The sequence below is a fragment of the Sus scrofa genome, unplaced genomic scaffold (assembly GCF_000003025.6).
Source record: "Sus scrofa isolate TJ Tabasco breed Duroc unplaced genomic scaffold, Sscrofa11.1 Contig1424, whole genome shotgun sequence".
Classification (NCBI taxonomy): Eukaryota; Metazoa; Chordata; class Mammalia; order Artiodactyla; family Suidae; genus Sus; species Sus scrofa.
The window spans coordinates 54,971-65,431 of NW_018084872.1; the positions used below are offsets into that span (position 1 = coordinate 54,971).

At 46.4% G+C, this 10,461-nt stretch overlaps 1 protein-coding gene across 1 annotated transcript in view; it reads right to left on the reverse strand.

The window, feature by feature from the left end:
* The window catches only part of LOC106506226 (transforming acidic coiled-coil-containing protein 1), a 54,117-nt gene extending 43,958 nt beyond the window's left edge, over positions 1-10,159 (reverse strand). The window contains 3 exon segments of the mRNA XM_021081309.1: positions 9,250-9,288; positions 9,291-9,364; positions 9,966-10,159. Coding sequence (XP_020936968.1) covers positions 9,250-9,288; positions 9,291-9,364; positions 9,966-10,126 — 274 coding nt within the window. The 5' untranslated portion in view covers positions 10,127-10,159.
* Between the last annotated feature and the right edge of the window lie 302 nt (positions 10,160-10,461).

Below are 10,461 nucleotides of genomic sequence, written 5' to 3' on the forward strand. Positions count from 1 at the left end.
GCAGGTACAGCCCCCAAAAGAAAAAAAAAAATGTTTGAATTGCACAGCCTTTAAATGGGTAATCTGTCTGGCATGTGAATTATATCTCAATACAAGTGTTTAAAAAAGAGACAGAGAGAACAAAGAGACTCAAAGGTAACAGCAGGAGCAGGTCCTGCAATTTCTATATAATGTTCTACTACATCGTAGACTTATATTTCAGAAAATGCTTTAACTAGTCTCTTAGGTATGCCACTTGTAGAAATGCCTACTTAACAGAGGTGGTAGGTCTCACCATCACGTCAGTTTGGGATTTTTACATTTTTCTTGAGGAAGCCTACAATGTGCTAGATAAATTCTATTTACAGAAAGAGGTGAAAAAATGACATCACTCTTCTTTCCCACAACAGATGCAGCCAAGAATATGAACCATCTTAGAGGTATGACAACTGGCATGCTCAAAAGGCCTTTTTTTTTTTTTTTGCTTTTTAGAGCCGCACCCACAGCATATGGATGGAGGTTCCCAGGCTAGGGGTCGAATTGGAGCTGTAGCCACGGGCCCACACCACAACCACAGCAATGCCAGATCTGAGCCGCGTCTGCGACCTACACCACAGCTCCCAACAATGCCGGATTCTTCACCAACTGAGAGAGGCCAGGGATTGAACCCACAACCTTATGGTTACTAGTTGGATGCTTTTCCACTGAGCCACAATGAGAATGCCCTTTTTTTTTTTTTTTTTTTTTTTTTTTTTGCTTTTTAGGGGAGAGAGGTCCACCCACATGGTAAAAACCAGAGGCCTCCCATCAATGCCCAGTGACAACATGCCAGGCATGGGTAGCTGCCTGAAGAAGGGTCCTCTGGCCCCAGGCAGGCCTTCAGATGACAACAGTCCTAGCTAGGGTCCGGACTGCATCCTCACAAGCAACCCCAAGCCAGACCACCCAGCCAGGCTGCTCCCAGATCCCAGACCTACGCAAACTACACAAGGTAATAAATGTTTATTGTTTCAAGCTGCTAATAAGTGTTGGTGCTGTTATGTAGCAACAGATAACTAATACCAGCCTCTTAGAAACTTCCCTCCCTCCCTTCCTTTCTCTCCCTTGCTCTCTCTCTCCTTTTCTCTCCCTCTTCCTCTCTCTCCCTCTCTCCCTTTCTCTCCCCTGTCTTTTTCTTTCTCTCTCTCTTTTTCTTTCTTTCCTTCCTTCCTTCCCACCCCCACCTCCCTCACTCTCTTTTGGGGCCACACCCATGGTATATGGAAGTTCCCAGGCTAGCTCAAATCAGAGCTGCAGCTGAGACCTAGGCCACAGCAATGCCGGATCCAAGCCAAATCTGCGACCTACAGCTTGTGGCAACTTGGGATCCTTAACCCAATGAGTGAGGCCAGGGATGGAACCCACATCCTCACGAACACTATGCTGAGCCACAACATAAACTCCTCTGAAATTCTTCTTTCTAACCAAAATAGGTGCAGAGTCCCAGGAGGCTGCACCCATCTCCAGGCACCTGCCTCTCCTCACCCACACATTACACCCACACAAGGTGGGAAGGGAAGCCAGCACTGGATGAATGTGTTCTACTCCCCCCTCCCTCTCTCTCACTGACAAGCTGAAGCATTAAGGAAGCACAATGTTTTCACTCCAACAGCACTGCTTACCCAGTGATGCCTTTTCTTCCCACCCCACCCCCAACTCAATGTCTAAATTGTACTGTAAACTTATGATGTTCAAAACTCCTAAAATACATATATACTTCCTACATTCTGGATGCTAAGTTCACTCATGTGAAAGATGGAATCCCTGCTGATTTTTTTTTTTTTTAATCTTTTTAGGACCACGCCTGCAGCATATGGAAGTTCCCACGCTAGGGGTGGAATCAGAGCTGCAGCTGTCAGCCTACACCACAGCCACAGCCACGCTGGATCCGAGCCAAGTCTGTGACCTACACCACAGCTCATGGTAATGCTTGATCCTTACCCCATTGATCAAGGCCTGGGATCGAACCCGCATCCTCATGGATACCAGTCGGGTTCGTTACCATTGAGCCATGACAGGAACTCCTCTGCTGACTTTTTTTTCAATTACTATCATTCAACAAGATACTAAAGAAGATGCTTTCCCCCAACACACTCTCTGTCTTGGCAACACGTTAAGAACCTTTATTTCCCCTGATAAGTCTTAAGTCAGTGAAGAGAGATTCATACATTCCCTGTGGAGAGAAGCTGTATACTATGCTCCAAAAAGCTCTGGGAGTGTGCTCTTAAAAGAAGCTGAAGTAAGACCCTACTGTACTATTAGCAGTAAAGGGTCTGGCCTCCATGTCTCAGTTTTCAGACTGGAAATCACATGTGTCCTATCTCTTGGCATCATTGTTATAAAATCGAGTAAGATGCCTTAAAAAAAACCAACCTGCTTTCCATACACTCAATAAATACAGCTGAAACAAAGCTGGTAGCATGTCAAGTTGGAATCACGCAGTGGGAAAGCTGGAAATGAAGAACGTGCTGTCGTATTTCCAGCAATGACACAGGGAAGTGGGTCCCTGGACTGGCTAGGAGACCCTCTGCAGCTGCCACACAGAAGTGCCAAGGTACATTTTTTTTCAGCTGTGAGTTAACGCACTACTCCACTGGGGTACTATATTCTTGCGAGTTTGGCCACCATGAATCCAGCCCCTGGGACTCCAACCATGTGTGTGTGAGCCCATAAGATTAGGTTCACCTCACTGAAAGGTGAGGGCAAGGCCTTGAGCTTACAAGCAGCAAACCCTTCCTGGGCCCAGCATTAACACAGTTACCAGACAATCCAGCAACCCTCAGTTATCAAGTACCCACAGAGATGGCTGTTTTGGGTGGATAACCATATCTTTCCATAGTGATCTGAGTTTAGGAGACTGTGACAAAATGGTTTATATTGCTAGGGTTTCCTAAGAAAAGTAGTACTGGTCACTTGAAAAGAATACTATGATTGCTCTTTATTAACATTTTTTTTTCTTAAAGTATAGTTAATTTACAAGTTGTGCCAGTTCTGTACAAAGTGACCCAGTCATATATATATACACACATATATATATTTTATTTTTTATATATACAATTGCTCTTTAAATGGTTAAATGGCTTTAGACCACATCCATTTCTCAGGTGGAGCATTAAGTGGAACAACATCATTTTAGCAGGGCTTCCCACCCCACCCACATACACACAGAGGGCAGAGAAATGCCTGTGCCACCAGAAGCTATCAAAGTAAGCTATACTGCCTTATTTGATGCTCAGGGAAATGCAAGTCTGAAACCAGCGCAAATCAGTCTCTCCCTAAAGCCTTACTTGACCATTCAGGCCTATAGCAATGGCAACCAGCACCCACTGTAAATTTGTTAATTAATCAGGTAGAGCCTTGTAGGTTTTCTTTAAAAAAAAATTAAATAAATAAAAAATAAAAATTTTTCTTGGCCATGGTGTGCAGTGGCTGGATGTGGGATCTCAGTTCCCAGACCAGGGATTGAACCTGAGCCACAGTGGTAAAAGTGCCAAGTCCTGATCACTAGACTTCCAGGTAACACCCCCTTGCAGCTTTTTAAATTTTTTAAATTTTATTTATTTATTTATTTTTTTTTTATGGCTGCATCCACGGCATATGGAAGTTCCTAGCCCAGGGACTGAATCTAAGTTGCAGCTGTGACCTCCACTGCAGTTTGCAGCAAAGACAGATCCTTTAACCCACTGGGCAGGGCCGGGGATGGAACCTGTGCCTTGGCAGCAACGTGAGCCACTGCAGTCAGATTCTAACCCACTGAGCCACAGCAGGTACTCCTTGTAGCTTTTTTTAAATTAAAGCTTACTTACTTAAACTTTATAAATTTACCAAAATTACTGTAAGCATGGATCTAGGTTGGCAAACTTTCCTGTAAAGAGCCAAACAATAAATATTTTAGGCTTTTGCCAGCCATTCTGTCTCTGTTCTGCATACTCAACCCTGTTATCTTAGTGTGAAAGCAGCCAGACAACACCTAAATGCACTTAGGGTGGCTGCATTCCAACAAAACCTTTTTAGGCCCCGAAGTTTGAATTTCATATAATTTTCATATGTCACAAAATATTTTTTTTCAACTATTATAAAATGTAGAAAGTTCTTAGCTTAAAACAGTAACAGGCAACAGCTGGCCACATTTGGCCCATGAGCCACTGCTGGCTGATGCCTGATTTAGACTTACCCAAACTGTCAACAAACAACTCTGCAGTCCCCACAGGCCTCCAACAGTGGATTGATCCTGTTTATCTCTCTCCTCCTATTCTGGAGGACTACAATGTGTGTTTGGAATACCTAGGCATCTCATTAACACATCAAACAGGGTAGCTGTTCCAAGGGTATGGGAGAGCTTCAGCGTGAATTAAAATTCCCTTTCTCAGAGAAAGATAACAATCTGTAAATAAAGGGGCTGCGTGTGTGCGTGCAGGTGCGTGTGGGTGTGCGTGTGTGTGTGTGTTGGGGGAGGCCTCAATTAACACAGGACATATGATGCAGCTTTTGCTTTTATAATCTAAACACTGGACAAAACTACAGTCCATTAGCACCAAAAAGAGACAGAGAGATGAACTTGAGATTATACCTTTCAAAAGTTCTTTCCTAGATGATGTTTCCTCACTGATGATCTCCCAGAAAAGAGAAAGAACAGTAACACCAGCAACTTAAACACCCTTTGCAGAGACAGACAGATAGCAAACACAGAACTATTGGCCCAAACACTTTAGCCACCTTCTGGTTCATTCAAGAAACGTCTTTGCCTACAGTTTATTTTACCAGTTAGCTTGAAACTGGTTTCATTATGTGCTTTAAAAAAAAACCCAGGGAGTTCTTGTCATGGCGCAGCAGAAATGAATCCAACTAGGAACCATGAAGTTGCGAGTTTGCTCTCTGGCTTCACTCAGTGGGTTAAGGATCCGGCATTGCCGTGAGCAGGGGTGTAGGTCGCAGACTCAGCTTGGATCTGGCGTTGCTGTGGCTGTGGTGTAGGTCAGGAGCTGGAGCTCTGACTGGACCCCTAGCCTGGAACCTCCACATGCCTCAGGTGCAGCCCTAAAAAAAGCAAAAAAAAAAAAAAAAAACCCACAACCTCATCCACTAATTCCTAGGATGGCGCACAATTCTGTCTCAAGAAGAGTTATTACAGGCATATTTTGGCAATATTGGGGATTTGGTTCTTGACTACTGCAATAAAGTGAGTCATATATGAAGTTGCGTGTGTCTTTTTGGTTTCTCAGTGCATGTAAAAGTTATATTTACACTTTACTGTAATTTATTAAGTGTGCAATAAATAGCATTATGTCTACAAAAATAATATATATATATATACATATACCTCAAGTAAAAACATTTCATTGCTAAAAAATGATAACCCTCAGCTGACAATGCCACAAACCTTCAATTTGTAAAAAATGTAGTATATGGAAAGTGCAATAAATGGAGATATGTCTGTATAGAGACACTTTTTTTTTTAAGGAGCACTTTTTTTTTTTTTTTGCCTTCTAGGGCCACACCCGTGGCATAGGGAAGTTCTCAGGCTAGGGGTGGAATTGGAGCAGTAGCTGCCGGCCTACGTCACAGCCACAGCAACGCAGGATCAGAGCCACGTCTGCAAACTACATCACAGCTCACATCAATGCCAGATCCTTAACCCACTGAGCAAGGTCAGGGATGAACCCATGTTCTCAAGGATACTAGTCAGGTTTGTAACCCACTGAGTCACAACGGAACTCTGAGTTCAGATACTTTAAGTCCCTAAACAGCTTCTAATAAAAGAAAATGAACTCAAAATAGACAGGGATATTCCTTGAGTTCAAAGAATTAAATGGAGGTTGGGATAGGGGCCATGGGTACAGTATATGGGATGCAGCCCATATACTTGAGGTCCTTATGGAACAGGAAACCAAGATCTTTTATGTATGTGAACTCTGACCCCTAACCAGGTCAGAGATCATCCTTTAGAAGCCACAGTCTTATACAATCCACACCTACTGTCCCACCACATCCTGGACCCTCAGAAATATGAAAGACTAACTTTACCAAGAGCCAAATAATCAACAGTTTAAGGGAGAAAGAGGACCATTCAGGCCAAGAAATTAGAGGTCAGCACTAGACTCCAGGAATTTTTTTGCCCACTGATACTTTCCATGTCAGACCTGTGCTTGGTTGCATTTTCACATTTACTGTGAATGCACAACAGGCCATCAGTGGGACCCTGGATTTGGATGAGGTATTGGGAGAAGAAGCCCTGGAAGGCAGGATGCTATCCTATTACTTAGAGACCCTCAATGGAAAGATTTCATAATACATGGCAGTTGCTTCCTGCAATCATGATCTGATTTCTTGGTCTTTCTTGGTCCATGACTCTCTAAAAGGAAAACTTATAGAGAGAGTGAAAAAGAAAGTATGAGCTAGAAGCTACCAAAACTTGTAAAAATGAGTCAATGGCATGGGAAGGATCAAACAATTGGGGCTGTATGGTGTTGGGGGCCTGGGCCAAATGGGCCTCTCTATTCAATTAGCAAGAATTTGTCAGGATGAATCAGAGGACCAGCTTTCAGCATGGTGAAGAAGAGGGCGGCCCAGGCTGAGCAATTCAAAGAGGCTTTCAAACAGCTACTTAACGCATCTTGTGAGCTTTATTTAAATTTGAGGGGAAGGCCACAAAACAGTTCTTTCAAGCTTTCAGATCTCCCTTCTGATCTGCCAATCTTGAGAGAAGAAAAGGGAAGCTACGAAGCACTGAGACTGCTACAAAGCAAAGCAAGCACTACATACAGCTCCGCCAACACGCAAACCAGCCTGTTCCCACGCGGTCTCTGCCTGAGATGATGGGGAAAAAGCAGCCCAGGACCAGCTGAGGCTACTGCTTGCATTTTCGGCAGGGAAGCCAGTATAGAGCTCACCCTTTACAGCAAAACCAAATCACCAAAAGCTGGTATCATTTCCCCAGTAACTCCAGCTCTGTCACAAAGTCCAGCTCTGAGAACCTGACTTCCCCAAGTATCCTGGGAGGAGTTACTAAGCAGAAACACTTGGGACTGTTGGGAGAATAAAACATGTTCAGACCCCCAAACTAGATAACTGAAAGCTGCTCTAGTTGCCACCAGAGTGACAGTACAGGCACTGGAATAAAGAAAGCATGTGAAAAGGACATTGGTCCTAGAGTCTCTTCTCCAGACAGCAGCCGGCTAGCCTTTTTAAGAAGTCAAAGCATCATTCCTCTGTTCAAAGTCCTCTGCTGTGGGCTGAACTGTGTTCCCTCCAAAAGATATGTTGAAGTTCCAACTCCCCATACCTGTGAATGTGACCTTATCTGGAAAACAGCTGACTCCTTGAAAATGTCGGGCTGGGGTGGAGTGGGGTTCAGGGTGCTGACTCCCTCCCCACCAGTCAGCACAGTCAAAAACCCTCCATATCAGCCGTTCTGCATCCCTGGATTCATCCAACATGGATCGTGTAATACATAGACATTTTACTGAAAAATAACTGCAGATGAGCAAACCCTCGCAGTTCAAGTCACGATGTTCAAGGATCAACTATAGTATCTTTGCAGATGGAATCCGGCTAAGATGAGGTCACCCTGGATTAGGGTGGTCCATAAATCCAGTGACTGGTGTCCTTATTAGAAAGCCATGTCAAGAGACAGAGACATACAGGGAGAAGTGGGCCATGTCATGAAGGAAGCAGAGATGGGGGGTCCAGCCAAGGAACAGCAAGAACTGCTGGCAACCACCAGAGGCTAGAAGAAACAAGATTCCTCCCTAGAACCTCTGCAGGGAAGGGGGCCCAGCCAACACCCTGATTTCAGACCCTGAGAAAGAACAATTTCTGTTGTTTGAGGTTGCCCAGTTTGGGCCACTTTTTTTTTTTTTTTTTTTTTTTTTTTGGTCTTTTTGCTATTCTTGGGCTGCTCCACAGCAAATGAGGTTCCAGGCTAGGGGTCAAATTGGAGCCGTAGCCACCGGCCTAGCCAAGCCACAGCAACGCAGGATCCAGCCGCGTCTGCAACCTACACCGCAGCTCACGCAACCGGATCATTAACCCACTAGCAAGGGCAGGACGAACCCGCAACCTCATGGTTCCTAGTCGGATTCGTTAACCACTGTGCCACGACGGGAACCCTGGCCACTTTTTAAAGGCAGCCCTAGAAAGCTAACACATCCTCCAACAGCTTCTCAGAAAGAAAATCAAAGCCTCAGTACAACAGACCTCCCGGACCTGGATGACTTCGCTCCCACTGCTCCTGCCTGGTCACTGTGGCAGCCCTAGCCCCTTCACTGGTCCTCGAACATGCTGCCACCTGCTGGGGCAGCCTCACACCTTCGAAGGAGCCTTTCTCTCTGCTGGAAGTCTGCCTCAGTCTCGCACAGCTGTTCTCTCCATCTTCCTGCCAGGCTCTGCTCCAGTCCCCTGACCAATAAGGACCCTCATCAGCCTTCAGCATCTCCTACCTCCTCCCCCACATACTCTGCCTGCTTCCCTTGCTTTACTCTTCTCCACAATACTAAGACAAGCTGACATACACATTTTGCTGAACCTCTCAGATCCACCTCCCTCTGCAACACTAGCTTGGTTTCACTGCTGAATCACAGTGCACCCGACTTACTAAGTGGATACATGAATTTGACCAGGACAGGGGAAATTTACTCAAAACTGGCTGTGTGACAAAAAGGGTTTCTATAATTAAGTGCAAGAGCAGCTTCTGGAGATGAAAGGCAGGCTCAAGGTTGAGCTCTGAGGGGCCAGGCTGTCTCAGGTGGATGCAGAGCCCATACCCATCCCTGATGGAAGATGAAATGGCCTCTTAAGATTTGGCTTTATCTAACAAAGTCAATCCACCTAAAATTCTTGCATCCAGCCACACCCTGTAGAAATCAAGTTGGCCTGAGAAATGCATGAAGCCAAATCTTAGCATACCCCCACCATGGCATGGCCATGTACATTTTTGTTTTTTCAGGGGCCAAGGGGAAAGGCCCATCAGAAACGTTCTGACAATGATATTCTTATACTGCAATGTACCCACCACCTTATTTAGGGAAGAAGGCCTCTGACCACCACACTCATGAAAAACCAACCCCAAACCATTTCAAAAAAGCTAAGTGTTTTCAAACCACACCTGCTCAGTAAGGAAACTATCCCAACCTGGTTCCAAGAGCTCTAAAAGAATACTCTTCCTGCCCTCATTTGCATTTTCAAAACTTTAAACAACAACAAATAGAGGCAGAAAATGAAATCTTCCTTTACCTTGGGTTTTGGCCCCTGGGCCTGCCAGTCCAGCTGTGAATCACAGGATTCTTTGAGAGGTGATCTGATGGGCGTTTCAGCTTCAGGGGTCTCAAAATTACCTTCAGAATCCGAGCTGCCAAGGAGAAAAATGAGAATTACCACTTTCAACGGTATTGCCGACACCCTTATAGTCTATATATCACAAAGCTAAGTCCATTTGTCTTTTTTTTGTTTTTTTCTATTTTAAACGGTCTCATCTGCCTTCCGGACCAGCTTGGTTCCAGCAGGCTCTTAGGCTGTGTCTGTCCTGGCTCCTGAAATCTCATCTCGGAGCTTTCCAGCAATTTATTTTTGAGTATCCCTCGTTTCCTGATCCCCCCAAAAACACTTTCCATAAGCACTGACCTCTTCTCATAGGCACGGGCTTTTTAAGAAGTCCAAGCACCTCCCATCACCCTAGAATTGGAGAGCCACTCTGCCTATGATTGCCTTCTTCTTGCCCTCCAACTGGGTTAGGTTCAGAAAGCTCGTACTGAAACCGGGAGGAAGAAAACACCCAGAAGGACAGAACATTCTGAACTTCCGAATGTACAGCGGGGACCTGGTTACGGGCAGGGACGCAGCATTGGCATGAACACGGTTATACGCGGGTGGCGACCACACACACGCACACAGAAGGAGCCGCAGATGGATGGATGGCAGCGTTTGCATCCGGCAGGAACGCCTGTACTTGCCTGAAACTCAAGGATTTGGTCTCGGCTTGCGAGTCCTCCTCCTCGGGGTCGCCCTCCGACCCTCCGGCCTCGTCCCCTCCGGCGCCCCCGCCGCGCACCGCGGACCATGTCCATTTCGCCCACTGCACGGGGGACAGGATCTGCCAGGGGCTGAACGCCATGAGCGCGGCTCCTCCAGCTCCGGCTCCTAGGAGGAGGGGAAGGGGAGAGCCTTTTTTCCCTTTCAAAATGGAGGGAACCGGTGACAGGCGCCGGACGCGCTTCCAGTGGAGGCGCGGATGTGGTTAAACGAGCGCCGTCGGGGGGCCCGGGTGGAGCGCTTCCTCTCCGCCGGCAGGCAGCGCCCCGTTCTCCTCGTCCTCCTTCCCGAACGTGCGGCAGCGGCGCCTCCGCACCCGGCGACTCTCGCTGGAAAGACACCTCTCCAGGGGCCTCCTCGGGGCCCGGGCCCGCGGGGCGGCTCAGCGGCTCGGCGGGTCAGCGACTCCGGGTCCGA